Source organism: Geospiza fortis, unplaced genomic scaffold (assembly GCF_000277835.1).
Source record: "Geospiza fortis unplaced genomic scaffold, GeoFor_1.0 scaffold172, whole genome shotgun sequence".
NCBI classification, from domain to species: Eukaryota; Metazoa; Chordata; class Aves; order Passeriformes; family Thraupidae; genus Geospiza; species Geospiza fortis.
In genome coordinates, this window is record NW_005054309.1 from 4329775 (window position 1) to 4348710 (window position 18936).

Genomic DNA, 18936 nt, shown 5'->3' on the forward strand with positions numbered 1-18936 from the left:
TGCTGCGAGATTTTTTCCCTTTACCTGTTTTATGGCTGTCACAGTTATGACAAAGAATAATGGCAATCCACTGGTAATAGGACTGGTAGGGGTATCTATCATGAGCTAAAAGAAAAGAAAATATGAAAATTAGTCCAAATGTCATTTTTACATTTGTACTTTCAAAAAAAAAAACAAAAAAAAAAAAAACAAAAAAAAAAAGAAAAAAAAGAAGCAAGACGACTATTTTCCAAACTCTTTATTATAACCTGTATTTTTACTGAAAGTCCTGCAGTTTCTCAAGCAAAACTCAGTTTCTGACAACTAAATAATATGCCAGTAATTATGCAAACAAATGTTTTAGGGCACAGGGCAGCCTTAGTCACATTCATATAGAATGTGACAATTTTAAAGGTCCTTACCAAAAGGAAGGTATTAATTTCATCCTAGAAAAATAAATTCAAAAGCACATTACAAAGGAAGGAAATCTACATTTCATGAAGCTGTTTCAACACTATACGATCTACTGCTTACCAGCAATGTAGAGTATAACATCATCCACTTCAGAAGTGAAAATAAAGTTAAGAACAGTAATTTTCAATGGTTTAGATATTAGCGAACACTTTTTTAAGACTGCACCTTTCTGGTTGCCCCAAGTTAACATGCGGTTTTTACAATTTGTGCAATTATTGCTGGCATGCCAAAAGTGCAGTGTACACACTAAGGTTCTGTATGTGGGGGGATGTTAGTGGTTCTCTTCCGCTGCAGGAAAAAATCAACATGGTCAAGTGCTGTAAAGGAAATATACACAAGAACTACTCAAAACCACAGACATCGATTTGATCCACTTTACCTGAGACTTATGGCATTGCTTTGGGAATCATTAAAGAAGAAAAAAAAGTCATACATGAAGTTTACTCTATCACTGAGGAAGGACCTCACAGAAAAAACAGATCATGCCACTTTACAATACACACTTAAGGTTTTTGGTTGGTTTTTTTCACTGAAACAGACAATTTACAGAACACAACAAAAATGAGACCTAGCCTGCAATACTGTCTGTTCTTTAATGGTAGCACTACAATTTCAGTTTGGCAGCTTACTGACCAAGAAAAACGCTACCAAAAGCATCTGATTTTCGGCTGCATAGGGTTAATCATGGCGTTTCTGCCATCTACACTCTCTCATCCTTTCTCAAGAGAGCTCATATATGAAAATGAAGCAGGTTTTGTGCTGGTGGAATTGTCATGTTTCACCAGGACACCATGGTCCTCTGCCTGCCACGCAGCTGGACACACATCCATGACACACCTCATGTCACCAAAATGCAGTCTGTCACCTTGTTTTGGGCATGCACATGTGTGGTGAACAACGTGGACTGGACTGTGCTGCAAGTTGAAATCACACAATGAGGCCCTGCCCCAGCTCTGCCATCCCCAGTGGAAAAGGTGGTAATGACAAACACTGCATCTTGGCCACACGAGATTCACAGGACTGGGAAGGTACCATGGTGGTCAGCTTTAAAAGGCAGCTTAGCCTCATAAAAATAAAAATAGTAGATATTAATGAACTTCCAAAAGGTATTTGAATAAAAACAGAATTCCATTCTAACAAATGAACAAAAATTACTTCAACTTTTCTGCTGTTCTGTTTCCAGAACACACAGACAAGAAGACATTCCTCATACAGATGAGGCATCCATTGACACAAACTGAGAGGACAGGATGACACTCAGAACAGAATTTCTGCCTTAGATTCTTATTTAGATACTACTGAAAGGCAATAGTTTGAAAGAACTATGACACAACATTGAACTGAAGAGATAAATCTGCATCAAAAAGAAGTAAAAGCGATGCTGTCTGTGGTTAGTTTAATAACATTTACGTTCCATCTTCAGCACATTCCCATCTTCCTCATGCTACAATATGTTAAACACCATGAAACATTACAACAGGAATGATACAGTCATTATTCTTAACAGGGAGATGTGACAGACAACACATTTTGTGAGCCCAAGTTAGAACTGTATGACTTTAGTCCAGCACAGGAATTTTCAGCCTAGGAATGTTTTTCTTTTTAAATGTGAAAGAACAAGATCAAGGGACACAGGAGGCAATGGATTAAAAGCTGCAGACCTGGCCCTGATACTGACACCTTACACAACCACAGACAAGTTTTATGAACTCTTCACTACCCCCATTCTTTGCCAAAGGAGGTCCCATCTTTTTCATATGCACACTCGAAATGTTGGTTAATCACTGTGGAGAGCTGTACATGTTCAAATTATTCTATTTTATAATGAAATAAAAGTTTGTGTACCCCAAAATCTTGTCTCTGCCTCAGATACTAATTAGTATATCAAAAGTTACAATCTCTCCTGAATCCTTCTCCCACTTATCCATCACCTACTAAGCCACCTACAGCTCCACAGAATTCAGGTACATTACAGAGCTGGAGAGGCAATGATCATAGGAAATGTACAGACTGTCCTAATCTACTTGTGGGTGTTCTTAATTAAAAGAAATACAATCAGCTACAAAAGCCACAGCAGTATTTCTGTCATAAACTGTAACAATAACAGTACTAACTGAGGTCTTCAAAACTGGCAAACTATTGATTTTAACTGTAATATCTGTGTGTTCATTTTATCTAAACAAATTGAATTTGAGGATCTTAGAACTATATCACAATAGCCTGTTGATGACAACCACCTACAGTGGAAACATTCAAACACCACCAACACCCACAAAGACAAGAAGCATATCTGGAATTTTATTACTCCCTTAAGAGCTTTAAAGTTGTATTGGAGGCAGACAACTGAATGCCTGTGCTGACTGTGCAATGGACTTTGAAGCTACACACTCAAAAATACATTAGCATTCATGAAGATAAAACCTAAGGATAATACTTAAGTTTGGACATAATTATTTTAAAAGTTATGTTCATGTTCTTTTCCTGGAGAAACTGGAAATGTATTCCTTTTATAGACAGAATATATATCAGTAGAGAATTTAAATTCATAAAACAAAAATCAGTAGCAAAATTTACAACATAAATTGCAATTTTTGAGTATTATTCAACTTACCTGAACCAAAAATATAATGAGAAAATAAAAGTTGGCTACTCTTCTGAACTGCTCAAATAAGTTTTTTGGAACAAAATTCCACACTGTATACTGAAGGGGAAAGAAAGGAAAGAGATGAATAATTACAACATAATGCACAATTTTTTCAGTGCAATTCAGTTCTGCTCCCACTGAACTCTCCTAACCTAAATGTTCTCATTCCCCAGGTCCCCTCCCCCAGACCTTGCTGCTGTATCCAATTTTTGTTCTTTTTTTTTTTTATTCCTTCTGTTCTAAGTACAGCTAGCAGGGAAGCAGTGGTGGTAACTGCATTTCCTCTACAGGCCAAGTTTAAAATGTTTTCCTCCAACTGGGACAGGGGCAGCTGGAGTCATTTGGCTGCTTGTGTCCTGGGTAGGAGGAAAGAAATTAATTCCTGCAGCTGTAACATTCCCTCCAACACTACAGCAAGGAGGCACATCCCCACCATCAGCTCTATTGATTTCAATCCAAGGACACACCGGGAGGGAATCCGCAACTGCAGTCCACTGCTGATTTATTTTATGCAGAGTACTGGCTTTCAATTTGGCTATTTTAAAAATCCTCATAACCAGCTTCATCCTGCCTTTTAAGTAGTTTTGGTAACACTGGATGAAAAACTACTTTTCTTCCAAAAGCCTGACCAACTTGCTTAATTGCTCTGTACTTGAGTTTTGAGGAAAGAAGGGTGAGAGAATGACACAAACTACACAAGAAGCAATCCAGCTTTTCTCTCAAAACAGTTCAGAGTTTGTTTCCCTTTGAATATTGTATATGCACCACTAGACATAATACAGGCGTGCACATCTGCCACACAACTTCTTAAGCAACACATCAAGTGGTTTTGCCATGACAAATTGATTCCTTACCTTGGATGATATGATTCTGTTGTCTGCAAACTTCTGAGGAACATAATGGCCATGCTGGGGAAAACGGTTTGCTATATAAATAGTTCTTGTGTCGCTTTGATGCGGTGGGTCAAAACCCTAGAACAAAAAATAAAAAAAAGAGGCAATCAAGAAAGTTGATCTTATGAACTGCTGTTTTGTAAAATTCTGTGGAAAAGGACATTCTGTGGAAAAGATACCAAGCAGCTGTTTTCAAAGAGTAAAGAAAATTACTGTATAAAATTGAAGTCTGCTGGGTCCAGACAATTTTCAAAAACTGTGGGGAAAAAAACCCCAAATCTTACTTTTGAGGCTGTGTACTCATTCTGAAAAAATGAAAGGAAAAAACCCTGACTCAAGGCTACAGAACACTCGCTACCATGCAAACTTGAAGCCCTGCAAAACTTAAAAAGGAAGAAACAGAAATAATTTACAAAACTTCACAGCTGTGCTCATGATAACCCTAATAAAACAGTTTATTGAGAAAAATAAAAGGTCAAAACATACGAACTATACTACTATGCTGTAGCAACTGGATTTTGACAAGATTCTCACCAGAGAAAAGCCAAAAGCATATGCAACTGACCAGACAGCAGTATTTTTCCAAACAAGTTCTATCTCCAAGAACTAACATTTTGTCTCATTTCAAACATGATTTCCTGCCATTACCACCAATTCATACATGAATGGTGCAACAGTGAAAACAAACCTATGGGGGTAAAAAAAGAAAAAGCATACTCAGCAATACTTATCAATAATTTCCTGCCAAAACAGGTGATCTGTGTGAGGTCCCTGGGAATCAAAGCCCTGTTGCAGGTCTAATGGTCAGTGTTTTCATCATCTGCTTCTTCAAGAGAAGTGGAACACAAGTGTTAAACCTGCAGATGATACCACCCTGGGACTGCAAGAACACCAAGAGAAAATTCTTGACCAACCAGATGCACAGAACACGAAGATCCAGCACAAAGAAACTGCATCCAGAAAAAGAGAATAAAAGCCCGTAAAGGAATTTTGAAGAAAAATGTCAAAGGCTATAATAGATCACAGGCTAGACATGAGTCATCCACGTCACCCCACTGAGAAAAAGGCCTTCACTGCAGAGGAGGCTGCAGGAGGAGCGGGAGCCACAGCTGAAGCACTGTGAACCAACTGGACAGCACCCAGAGGAGTGCAACATGTACCCCAGGAGATCCTGAAAACATGACATATAACGCAAGGCTGAACAATCTAAAGAGCAAACAAATTAGAGTCATTTAGCCTGGAGGAGAGGAAACTCGGGATATCCTAGTAAATCTCCTGATACACAGAAGACTGTTCCATTGAGAAAATGGGGGCTTTGAAGGCCAAAAAAGAACAGAAGTAAACAGGCTTAAGTTGCAGGTAAGAAAACTTAAGTCTGGGTATTGGAAAGCAAACCAATTCCTTTGTTGTGGAAAGGAATAATTAAATACCAAAACAAGTCATGAGGAAAGGTTGCAATGTCTGTAACACAAGGGCTTATATCTAGGTCATTCAAGTCTATGTTTAATTGAGCCTTTCCTGGGGCTACATGACTCACCAGAACCCTTCCTAGCAATAATGTTCTGGCCCAGAGAAGCAGGTGATGGCAGAAGACAACCAAACAGTAATAATTCAGACAACAGGCCAAGAAAACTACTAAAGCAAAAAGCTCTTAGGCATTAAATAAACTACTGAAATTAAATTTGGAATTGTTGTTTGATCGGGAGTCAACGACTGTCTGCAAAGTGGTGAATTCCAGCATCAGCATCACACACATTCCTAATCTTAGAACCAACTTGCAGAGTTTACACAATCTCCTTATTCTTTGATGCCAAGAGCAAGGACAACTGGTGGTGTCCTTTGCTAGAAAGGGCATTATCAATTCCACCACTGTAGGTGAGGAAACTGTATTTGCAGTTGTTTTGCTCCACTTGTGAATGAGGCTCAGAGCTTTATAGGTGTGAAAAAAGTGACACTTCACAGAACTCCAGAAGAAGATACCTCTGTACCAGTTAACTACAGAAGATGAACAGTGAGCACAATGACTGACATAAAAAATGATTGGTGCGACCAAAAATTAATTTCATTTTAATCCATGAATATCTCTAACACAGGTCATTAGGATGTTCACATTCAGGATGGTGTCATTTTAAAGTAAAGGAATAATTAAAAAAATCCTCTCAAACATACAAATGTTTGTGTTTGGCATCATTACTACAGAAACATTCTGCTTTAGAAAGAAAGAGGTCCAGAATAATGAAGGGAGAAGGAAAGGAAGGGGGATTTTTCAAAGAGATTTGAACAAAAATAAACTTTAGATGACAAGCAGTGGAAGGCTGGTCTAGTCACATGCTCCAGGGTGAAAACTTGTTTAAAGATAAGAGTGGAGCAGGGAGACAAAAAGTAGATAGGGGAAAGGATGGAAAAAAATACACAGGATACCAAAAGCAAAATGCAAGGAACTGTTCACAGCTTTAAGAAAAGAAATACAAGCATGAAAGGAAGATGAAAAAAAATGTACCTGTTAACTGCTGACACAAAACTTAAAGAGAAGAGTGTTTGTAGCAGAAGCATTTTGGATATCTGACATTAGTGACACAGTATTCCTAAACCAATCCACAAGATGCCACAAATAAAAGTGTTTTTCAAGCAAGAAAAAAGGTGCCTAATTAGGAAGACTTCATGCACAGCTCTCTTCTACATCTCAGAAAATGTCTGGCACTCACAAAATGCCAGACATCCTCACTTTGGAAAGTCAGACTCTACAGTCTGAAAAAATTCCACTCTAAATCAAACAGATGTAAAGCAAGGAAAAAAACCACAAAGAGCAGAGAAAACAAGTTGCAGTCTTCTTTCTGACAGTGATAAATGCTAACCTGCATGCCACTTGCTGAACGCTATTAAAAGATAAATCAAAGATTACTGACTGACTAGGATATCACTGAATTTTTTATATGCCCTTTTTAGGCCACTATCTGAGCACCTGAAGGTTGATGAGTATGATGACATTTATGATGAAGAGTAAAGACCTCTGTACAACTCCAGTCTCACTGCACAAGCACTTCTATCAGAATGAATACCTCTGCTGAAGCAGGCGCAGATGACTAAAAGCAAGAACTTTACTTTCCAAATAAATCAGAATCTCAGGCCATACAAGTTTACAGGTGCAGTTGTGGAGCAAAAACAGCTTAAATTTGCAGTCCATAGCAATTCAATTCTGTTTCGTTGACATTTGCCACGGAGAAGGCACAGAAGCTGTGCAGTCAGCAGATCACAGTGCCCATGCAAGGCAGGCCAGGGACAAAAACCCCTCAGCTGTCAGAGCTGTGGTTGGGAAAGGACACATCCCTGACAACCTCAGTGACTCGGCTGTAGTCACAGCAGGAAGTGAGTGTCAGAGCTGGGAACAAAACCCAGATTTCCTAAGTTTTATGACTATGACTACTAAAAATCACTTGAAATTAGCCAACAACCCTGCCATCTCACAATTAGCTGATGAGACCACAACTAAGCAGATCTTCCAGAGAAATTTGAATTACACATCTCTCCAAGGAAAATTCTGCACAGGCATTGAACTTCATTGTTCAAGAGCTGAAATGTCTTTAACTCTTCTCTAACTATGGTGCTGGTCACAGAGCCTGCTCCTGACACTAAACTGATTTGTAGACCAAATTTCTGCCCAGCAAGGGATTTTCCACAGTGACTCTGTGCAGCCAGCAAAGCAGTGCAGAAAGCACACTGTTTCCTAATTTCACTTAATAGACAGTTCTCTCTTTCTAACGTCATTCTCCAACTCAGCTGCAAAAGTAGGGTAACATGCCCTTGTCAAAGGATTTCTGCAGCTAAACAGCATGAGCAGAGAAACCCTAAATTAGAGTCTTGCAAAATGATTGAATTGTCACCAATCTCTTTCCAAAAAAAGTTAGCTTTCCTGCAGTTATCTAGTGAAATTATTTCTACCCAAGTGCACAGATCACTGACTTCATAACAAATAATGCTGAATATATGACAAGACCTGGTATTTAAGGCTTCTTGACCAGGTATATTACAGGCATATATATTACATGAATCCCCTTTAAATAAAATTTGACCATATGATGAAGTGACCTGATTTTTCTCCCCTTCATGCTGCAAATTAAATCTAGATTTATTGGCTAAAGTTCAGTTCCTCAGATGATTTACCAACACAAACCAGGCGTTATCTACCCTTGGAATACAGCTCTCATTGAATCTTTGCTACACACTTCCCCAGCAGAAGTTTTGCACCCAGATGAACTTAATACTTTGGTTTTGAAAACAGCCTAAAAGCATGCCTCTTATATACAGTACAGAGATACTCTAGTCAAGCTGATTTATAAAGCACAAATGAAAAGAACCTTTAAAAATAGGAAAAGAAAGAAGTGATTCATAGTTTTAATTTCTTATAAATTTGAATGACTGTAAGCAAAGTCTGAGTAATTTTCAATGAACTTCTTCAGAAGTGATTTCATTACTGTTCTAAAAGTTAGACAAAGATATTCTCTGTGCAGTAAATTAGGCCCCTTTAAAACAGCACAGAAAACATATCCCAGGGAACTGAGGAGAAATATTTGACTGCAATTTAATGCAATTTATTTCATGAAAGCCATGAGATTCAACAGCCACCCCCAAACAATTCTTTCCTACATTTTGTCTGCATCTCAACCAATGTACTTGGAGAACTGCCCATTGGCCATCAGGTAAGGAAAACTGATCCATCCATTTTCCCATTTTGGTTTGTGGTTTTGGTTTTGTCTTGGGGTTTTTTTTTTCATCTTTTTTTAATATGTCATGCCAGTTGTCTGGTCATATAATAAAAAGCTTCCCTGTGAAAGAAAAGTTTTACACTGCTGCTGAGGAGGCCTTAATAACACACATAACAAACCAGGCAACCGCACAGGAAGCAAAAAGACCCTCCCAACACCTGCAAGTGCAAAGGAAGAAAAGAAAAAAAGGCTTTTGTACTCAACCTGTTGCTGTAACATACACATCTCCTTCAAGACTTAACACTTCAATACCACTATTAAGGTATGGCAGCGTGCACCAACGCCCTCCCCACACACTCCACAGCACTGTTGGGTGAGACAGCAGAAATCCACAGATCTTTCAGCAAGGATTACTGACATGAGACTGGCAAGCAACACGTCCATTTCATTATCAGGCTTTGCAATATGCGCATTGATAACCACAAATCATCTGCCAGGTGGTTTTTGCTTATGACTTGCATAAACTTAGTATACTTTAATATAATCTCCCAGGGTTTCTCATTCATTACTCACAGCTTTTACAGAGGGGGAAGAAAAACCAAATTTGTATTTGCCAAAAGAACTTCTGCTATGTGACCACTGAAAAGTGAAAGGGGTTTGAAAGAAGGAAATCCCATTCAGAACCTCTTCCTCCTTTAAAAGCCCACACTGAACACAACAGACAAAAGCAGCAGCTCCCCTAAACCTTTCTGAATATCACATACTACTTAATAAAGCTAATAAACAGAAGAAAACTTGGTCTCAGAAAGCTTTTCTCCTAGGGAAGTGACTTGACTGATCATGGCTGCAGAAGCAGAACACCACATTTCCTGGCAGACAGCCCAAAAGTCTGCTATTACACTGCTGTCAAGATATATTTTGATTAAAGGTGTTTTGAGGAAATGGATTTTCTTGCTTTGGATTTTCTTCTGAATATACATAGAATACTTTTCCCTCTGTCAGATAAGATGATCTATTCACACACCATGCCCATTTTCAGAAGTCTGTGTAAATTTGTACTCCATACAGTCAGCCAATAATTCTTTCAGTCATGTAACTGGGCAGCAGTCAAACTGAATTTGCCTTATCGAAGGTTAGCATGAAGGAAGAAACAGCCTCTCACAGCAATTTTAAACACTGCTCTAACAACTAAAATAGTGAATCAGCTGAAGCACTACGATGTGTACACAGTGCCATGCAATTTGTACCTCCCCTTTTAAATACCACTGCAGTAAAGAAATAAAACTACTTAAAGTCATGCACTATTTGTGCAACTTCCTCTTCCCTCTTACTGTATCTACAGCTGTTCAAAATATCTGATAATAAATCATGCTGTAACCTCCTAAAAGACCTATAACCAGATTACATTCTCTTGTGAAAACACACCCTCTAGGTAACAAGGCCTGTGAAATTATGAGGCAATAACCCTTCCTTTCACAAAGTTAAAATATGCCTAGTAATGCAACAAGAAAAGTTGTACTGGTGCTTGCCACAAAGTCCTGCTCACAAAGAGCTCAAGTTGTTCTTACTTTACATACTATTTTGCCAAGATGCCCAACAAAATAACTTGGAAAAATCCCTACTTAAAACTTTAAAAAATAATCTATCTTCTCCTTATTTATCTACAAACACAACAAGCAAGGTAAGCTGGCCTCATTCACTGCTAACATACTGCCCAGTGCCAGTTTCTCTGCTCAGGTCACCAATGCCAAACAGACTGGTCTTGTAATATCAAAAAAATCAGAAAGGAAAAACGAGCTGAACAGGCAAGTTAATATTTCTAACAGAGCACTCTCAAAGGCTGCTATGGCATGTCCAGTTCCTGCTAGCAGCAAAGGATTTGAATGGAGATTCAGGTAAATTGTTTAATTCAATAACAGTCCAACTTGCATCGATGAAGGAAATGGTATTCTTATCCTCTCCTAAAATCCAAATCACAGTATTTATAAAATATAATCCATTTTGGACTTCATATGATAATACAAACCTAAGACCTTGTAATAGCTGCTCTTTCATGACTGTCTTCAACAGAATGCCAAGATTCACTTGATTAATCCAGTAACCAAAGAGGGCCTACACAAAAGCCAAGGAGGGACTGTTTATAAGTTCTTGTAGTGATATTACAAAGGGGAATGGCTTTAAACTGAGAGAGGGCAGATTTGGATTACATACAAGGAAGAAATTCTTCCTGGTGAGGGTGCAGAGGCCCTGGCACAGGTTGCCCAGAGAACCTGTAGCTGCTCCTTTCCTGGAAGTGTTCAAGGCCAAGTTGGATGGGGTTATCCTCTGGCCTCCATGTGCTTAACCAGCCAAATGTCTCTAAATACATTCCTTGTCCATTGCTTTATTTTAGGATGCTCCCTGTCAGACACACAGATCATCAATAACTTGCTCAGATGCTTTTTGGAAGAAAAGAGACTCCACAATAAATTGTCTTCAGCTTCAATGAAGGAAGAAACTTAGTTACCATTCAGGTTCTAAAAAGCAAGCCTCAATCCCAAAGGCAGGGCTAGCAGCTCCCAAGTTACATTTCAAGGCCTGTCAATGTGCTCTCATTTTTTTTTTCTTTGAAAAAAAGTGCTTCATGTAAAGTCCAAGAAGCTGAAGAGACACCAAGGCTTGACAGTGTCTGTAATCCAAAATGCCAAATGTGGTTGGTCTTTTGCCACATGCTCCCAAAGCAGCCCACTGCTCTACCATGGAAATGAAGATGCCTTTGCAGTTCCAACTACACAGTTCTAATTTCAGAACTAAAAGTTTTCCTCTGTGGGTTCGAGCAATTAGTTTTCTTTATCTGCAATATCATCTTCCTGTCAGGCATGTACAAAAGGAGAGTAGGCAAGATTTTTAAAGCTGAAGGGTGACTTCAGACACCCATCAGGAGACAACTACAGGGCATCACACTTCATAAAATAAGAAATGAGAGCTCAAAAATCACAAGCCACTTTTTCAGAAGACTTCTCAAACGATATAAGCTATATTGAACATGGAAAGTGCTGCAATCCAGCAATAATCAACCACAGAAATAGCAGCTACTAAACAGGCCACACTGAGAAATACAGGACCAATGCAAGAAATGAAACATTTAACACACAAATCCTTCACATGCCTCTAATGACCATAGGATGGATCTCAGAAAAAGAACCCCCCAAGTACATCCTTTCTGTACATTCCCTGCATTTGTTAACTAGGTTTATAGCAGATTTTCAATATGAAATAAAACATTCAAACTGTGACAGGCTATGAACTTTCCCTTAAGGCTAGAAAGCAGCTCAAATTTTGTAGATAGCAATTTCACCATAAAAAAATTACATTTCTCAAGTCCATGACAGGAAAAATACAGAGCAATCATACATTCCTTCACGTACTGGCATATGAAATACACTATTATCTTAAAATGAAATGCTGTTTACCCTCTGCTTTGAAGAATCATTTATAAAAGTATTTTACACAAGCATGAAGAGCTCCTGTTCTGGACTACTCATACAGCCATTATTGAAAAACCCTTGTTTTCAATATTTGGATTTGTTCTAGTAGGCAATAGCTATTTATGCCAATCAGTTCCTGCACTGAGAGTCTAATTCATATTTTCTTTCAGCATGGAACAAAAAACAACAAACCCTTTCCAAAAGTATCTTCCCCCAAAATCACCATTAAATAATAAATCTTACGTTTTTTTCAAAATGTGTGCCAAAATTATACTGACAATTGCTGACAATGGCTGCTCAACAAATTCACAGGAAGAGAATTTAGTTCATTGCTGGAACTGTCTGGCTCTTCTTTTAACATGCTTTGAAAAAGCCTGCTCTGTAAAATATTACAGTTTTGAGTCTACTGCATCCACCCAATAGCATTTTTAGCTCTAATTCCATTTTGAACACGATTTATTATTTAAGTGTCAGTTTAATGCCCTGCTTTCAGACATGTGTACAGACTAGCCTATCCTTAAAGCTTGCTAAATCTTAAGCTTCCTTTCCATTTTATTGCAATTCTCTTTCCAAAGAGAAATGTAAATATCTACAAAAATGTGCAGAGCCACACAAAGTAGCACAAAAACATGCAAAGGAGTAACAAAATGCAACAACAGATGACAACATGTATTTTGGGGCATAAACCATTTAAAACCTCTTCCCCTAGTAAAACATTTCAGGATGAAAACAAACAGTTTGCCTTTTGTCTGCATCATTATCTCTCCTTCCCATTTACAGGAAAGTTCTCCTTTCCCAGACTTATTTTTACGCAAAGTAAACAAGGAAAAAAAATCCTCTTAAGTCACTGCATGTGGGAGGCCAAGGAATTGCAGGCGTTTGTTTTTTAAATCACAGTGTAGTTCTCAGTCCTACTTTCTATCTTTTCTACCATGGTCTGCACTAATGCTAAGTGGTTTTCTCAACAGCAGGTGAAAAGAGGTTGAAAAAAGTCTAGCTGCAAATATGTCACCTGTGTTTTGCTAGAAGATATGACCTTGCATTTACAGAGACACTTTGTCACATCTATTTTGCTGCAGTTCTTACCTGCTTGCTTAACAAACAGATTTTGTGCTAGAAATTGAAGGATTTTTTTGAGGTAAACTTTTTCCTGGTGACATAATTACAAAAACAGTCATGACTACTGAGCACATCACAATACAGTCAAGAAAAAGCATGAGCAGATCGCCACTGAAAGTCATAAGTCATGACACTTTTAATGAAATTTAAACACAATGTTGTATTTTTCTTTTATAACTTCTGTCTCTCCATTCCAGAGGAAAACAAATGTCAGCTTTAATGAAGTCAGCCAACCCATTTAAAACTAGAAAAACAAATACCAATGATATTCAAAACACATGTTGAATGTTACTAAATCCAGCACATATCTACTTGCCTTAGATTACAAATTTTACCTTCCAGTGAGAGTGCAGAAACAATCTCTGAGCAGTAAACAGAGCCTTTCACCCATCCCACCAGATACTCCCTATTGACCAGAACACAAATAGTTTTTGCTCATTGTTAACAAAATTCTATTCTTCTCCCTCTTCTCCCTTAGTCACATAAAAACCATAAACAGATAGAAGCTATTAAGGGAGCAGGACCCCATTAGTGCAGGAATATCATACAGTCAATTATTGAGTGATAAGTGGAAATTTGGCACAACAAAAATTTGCTGTTTAAAAAGCTCATGGATAGGAGAAAAAAGAAAAGAGGATGGGACAAGATACAGGTCAAATACCCAAGTCTCACAGCAAAGCACATCAGACAACACCAATCTTCCCATTTTTAAAACAGTTTTAGAAAGAATCAGTGTCAGGACTGGTTTGATTATGTTTTGGTATGCAATTCTTAGATTTAGAATTTAATTTTCATGAGGAAAGACTTACAAATTACACACAGGACACAACGGATGTCTCCATTTGGATCAGACAGCTGGCTGAAGACAGGGCCAGGTTCTGCACGCTTTGGAACACATTGTGCTGCAAATGTATCAGCCCTCAGCAGCCACAGAATACAAAGGGAAAATAAGGTTAAAAGACCCTAACACATGGTAGCACTAGTCCAGAGATCAAAGAATATCCCTGGCAAAAAAAAGAGGGCCACATTTGCTGCTCTGCTAAGTTAGAGGAGGGGAGTCCTTGACCTCCAGCTCTGAAACTACTCCAGCAAAGCAATGCAACCTTTGGGCTGTTCCAACATGCACCTCACTGATCCCTCAGTGATAATACAGAAGGTATTAGCCATGCAGTCTGAACCCCAGGAACTCTTCTGAGCAAATATGTATTTAGTTTTCTAGCATAAAATAACAAGCAGCTAGTTAGTTTTAGCCAGAAAGGGGAAGAGGCTTCATTGAAAAATAAGAGGTAGAAATATAGTACTCCAGAATAGCAATGTGATTTCAGAAGCTAGATTCTCAATCATTGGATTAGTTTAAAGTATTTCTAGCATTCAGAAAACAGAAGGAATTTTGGGGGGGAGGGAAGTAACTGTATTCAGTGAAATGATTAAGAGAAAATAATACACACTTGTCAGTGCAAACAATGAAATAAATGCTGTCCACCTTGTTCAGAATGCCAGTAACTGCAAGGTATTACAAAATACCATCTGTCCTCTCAGAACATCTCAACAGTAACAAGCATCTGAAAGGAAAAAAAAAAAACCATCCCAGACATCCAATCCTCTAGTGCTAGTCTATTTGAGGACATTCCCTTATTAGTAAAAATTTTTCATTAGAACACATCTAGAAGATGAACACTCCTACAGATACTGTGCTGGCTGTGGAGGGTGTGAGGTGTGACAGGCACTACCTACACAGAACAGTCAAAAACATTCCCTGTGATCACCCCTCAATGCAGCCTATGGAGAACCTCTGGACTTGATAAACTCCTGACATCCCTCTCAGTCTGAACCTTCTTATAACCAGGAAATAAATAAAATAGCCTGGTAACTAGGTTTTACAGTTAATCTATTGATTTTATCTTTGATTTACAGTAAAGTAAGAAAACTGCATTTGCCCAAACCCAGCTCTCCACAGCATTAAAGCTGTTGTGCACTACAGCATTCAGGTCCTTAAACTGCAAAGATACTCAGCCAAATCGAGCACAACACTTGTCTTGAGTTGTCATTAATATAAGAGGGGCCGGGCAGGCAACTCCGAGGTTTTGTCCATGTGGAATCCTTTGTACTTTACTGACCTGTTAGACAACAGCTCAAAAGGCTCAAACTCCTCATAACAGCAATAGAAGAGAAATCCTGAGTCCCTTCTCCAATTGACAGGACTAATAATTTAAAATTATGCAGCTAAAATCATACATACAAGGGTATTCTACCACAATTTTGAGAGACCTCCTTGCCAGAGAACTGAAGGTGTCAGTACGTTCTGTTAATAGCACTGCAACAGCTCCTGCACTGCATGTGCACCATCAGAGAGCAGCACAGCCCAAATGCTGCCTAAACCCACCAAAGGAGAAGTGGAACAGAAAGTCCCTGGGTGTTACAAATGTCACTGTACTCTCCTTTTGTGTTGGTACTGCACAAATTCGGCCGTGGGAGCCACAACAGCACTTGGTACACAGATTTGCCATGAGGTCTAACCCATCATATCTGGAAATGCAAATAAAACCTACTATGCTATTCCTGAATATTAATGGTGCTTCCTATCAACTGTTGTTTATCCGGTTGCTTTTTTCAAGCGGAGTTGGCTGTGCCTGTGGCGTTATGCAACCCTCCAAATCCACATGCCTACTGCTCTCTGAGATCTCAAGGTAACAGAGCAGGAACCCAGACATCTCTCTGGCCCAAAGCTTGTCTTTATCATGGCATTTTACTCAAAGCCATTAATTGTAACTCCATTTGGCTCTATTTTTTTCATTACTAAAACCTAAGTACTTCCAACTATTAACTACATTCTATAACATCACATTAACTAGGAAGTTAATGACTTACTATGCAGCTTATTTAGCATGAGGTAGCATTAGATGGAGAAAAACTGATAAATGGTCTCTGCTAGGGCAGTATGAATTGTATCAGAGCAAGAAAACCAGACTTAAGGCCAAGATAACAAACAACCTGATGATTTGTGCTACATAGGCACTGAAGGCTGTACTACTGTCACCCATTTCTTAGATACAACAAATCACTAAAAAACATCTAACACCTCAGTTAAAAAACTGTTACAGACTTGTAAGACAATAATAAGGATGAATGAAGCCTTACATTCTCAGCATGTCTCTTCAGATGACTGTTCATGCCTTTCTATTTCTTTCTGTAGCTCTACAGGCATCCACTGGACTTCACAGAGAAAGCACAGCAAAGTCACTTCTTTCAAAACATAGCTAAAATAATCTGAATTCCATACCAGGTCCTCTCATTACCTGAAGTTCACCTGCTTCATTCTCCCCCCATCTTAACAATTCAAGTTCTCAAAACCATACCCACTCCTGAGCACTCAGTATATGAAATACTGTTCTCTTAAGCAAACAAGAAATTGCAAAACAATTCATTGGTTTCATACAGAGAGTACTTAAAAACTACCTCAAAGCACCTTCAGCTAAGTACCAGTCCCTCCCCCTTTCCCCAATCCCTTACTACTTTTCCAGCATTTCTGCACACCAGCGTTTTTCTTTTGTATTACTACAACATCCCACTTCCATCACTCCCACACATTTGCCTGACTCCAACCCTCCCATAAGGATGAGGACCCTCTTACAAAGCCCATTGCCACATCAAGCACAGGTACAAATGCATGCTCCAAAGGCATCCAAACCCACACATTCCTCTCTTCTCCTCTCAGACAGAGATTCTGGCACCTTTTCATTTGATTATTTCTGTCACCCCACTCTTCCCACTCATTCTGGTTATTTTGTCAGCATCCTTCCCCATGTTTTTAGCCCTCTGACATTCTTTCAGAATCTAAACATCACAGCCATGTGGAGAAGCAAACATATGGTGGGATCTATGTTAAACCAGCAATTACACACAGGGATGAGTTGTCTGAGTGTCTTTAGGAAGAAACACGCAGTGTGATACCTATCATAGGCCATTTTGCACCTTTATGAGCAGTGAAACAACCAAGCCATTAACATCTGTGACGTCTATAGGAAAAAACTCAAAAAACACGTATAATTGCAATAATTTTTTCTCATCAGTATTATATTTAGATGTCTGCCAAGAATCTTGAATTTTTATTGTCCTGCTTTTCTACTACACTGATTTGTTTCTTCCCTGTCAAAACTAGTGCAAGTTTTAAACTGTTATTTTCCACCATTTTCCTTTAAGAAGCACTAAAACCTCCTAGTGCCAAGTTTATTACTCATCCTGTTACACTAATGTTTTACTTTCTATTAAGGGCAAACAGATTTCTGGAAAGCTGGTCAGTGTACTAATTGCAGTGAAAAAAGCAACCATGCCTGATACATGAATTGCTAGCACTGTTACAGTCCTAATCTAAACTCATGGAAGACAGCATAATGCTGCTTTAAAAACCACACACACAAACCTCAAGCCACCTTCAAATGGAAAAAATGACAGCTATGTTATACCAGTTTTGGGTTTTTTTCATAAAAAAAGGTGTGTAGGACTGTAACAGAACAGAAGAATGTGGTCAGAGTGCACACAGAGCAATTAATTTCCAGGTCAGTAACTGCTGGTGTCAGACCAAACTACTGAGCACTGTCAAGCTGGCAATGAGACCATGACCACAAGCTCTCTGCCTCAGACACAGAACTGGGAAAATCTATGGGCCATGGGAAACCAGGTCAGGGAAGAACAGGAGAAAAAAGAAAACACAACATTTTTTTATCTTTTTTTGGTAAAAAGTGATGCAACAAATTGTACAAATCATTAGTGAGACAGAAGCTTTAACAAATCAAAATCTGAAAACCTAACTAATGTAAACTCTTGCACTAACCTGGACAACATCCGCAATGCAAAGTAACTCCAAAGAATGGAAGAAGTTATTTTACAAATACATCATTCAGAGAGAATTTCTCCCTTAGAGGAAACACAAGTAGGATAATGCTGGTCGGGGCAGGAAGCCGGCCAATATTTCAAATCAAAACTGTAAATCTCGATGTACTTCCCCTGCTACAGTATCACAGACGTGACAGCCACGGCCGCCTGGTTTCCCCTGCTCATTCCTAACCCAGCACAGCAAGCAGCGCCCGTGCGGGGGGACAGGCACCCCCACTGCTGCCTTTTCCAAGGGGCTTCCCCCGCCAAAAGCATTTCACGGATGTTTTCCTTCAATTTCATGCACTTTCAAATCCTCAGCAGGCAGCAGCTGCAAAGCGCACAGGTACGGGAAAATATTTGAGAGAGGCACGTCGGGTGAAAAAGCCTTAAAACATTTCGCAACGGGAAGGAGGAAGAAGCTGCGAATCTCTGAAGTATCAGTCCAGGGAAAAAGGCACCATCATTTCTCCAGGAAGTTTGGGGAGCCCTTCCCAACGGGGGTCACACGAAAGGGAACGGGCTGTCCTCTGTGCCAAGGGGGTTTCGAAGAAAAAAAAAAAAAACACAAAAAAAAAAACCAACCAAAGGCCAAAAGATCGGAACACCCAAACCCTCGGATACGGGTTAAAAATAAAATTTAAAAACCCTTCAATAACGATCCAAGTGCAGCCCGCGGGTCTCCCCAGCCCCTGCGGGGGGCAGGACTCTCCTCTCTCCCGCACCCCGGCCCTGTCCCCCGCTCCCTCCGCGGACCCGCGGCCCGGGCGGCGCCGTCGGGAGGG

At 39.2% G+C, this 18936-nt stretch overlaps 1 protein-coding gene across 1 annotated transcript in view; it reads right to left on the reverse strand.

Moving 5' to 3' along the window:
* ATP11B (ATPase phospholipid transporting 11B (putative)) overlaps positions 1-18936 on the reverse strand; it is a 150993-nt gene that overhangs the window by 42890 nt on the left and 89167 nt on the right. The window contains exons 2-5 of the mRNA XM_005419006.2: positions 4639-4678; positions 3952-4068; positions 3065-3154; positions 25-105 (exon numbers count right to left, since the gene is read on the reverse strand). Coding sequence (XP_005419063.2) covers positions 25-105; positions 3065-3154; positions 3952-4068; positions 4639-4678 — 328 coding nt within the window. The remainder of the gene's footprint in view (positions 1-24; positions 106-3064; positions 3155-3951; positions 4069-4638; positions 4679-18936) is intronic.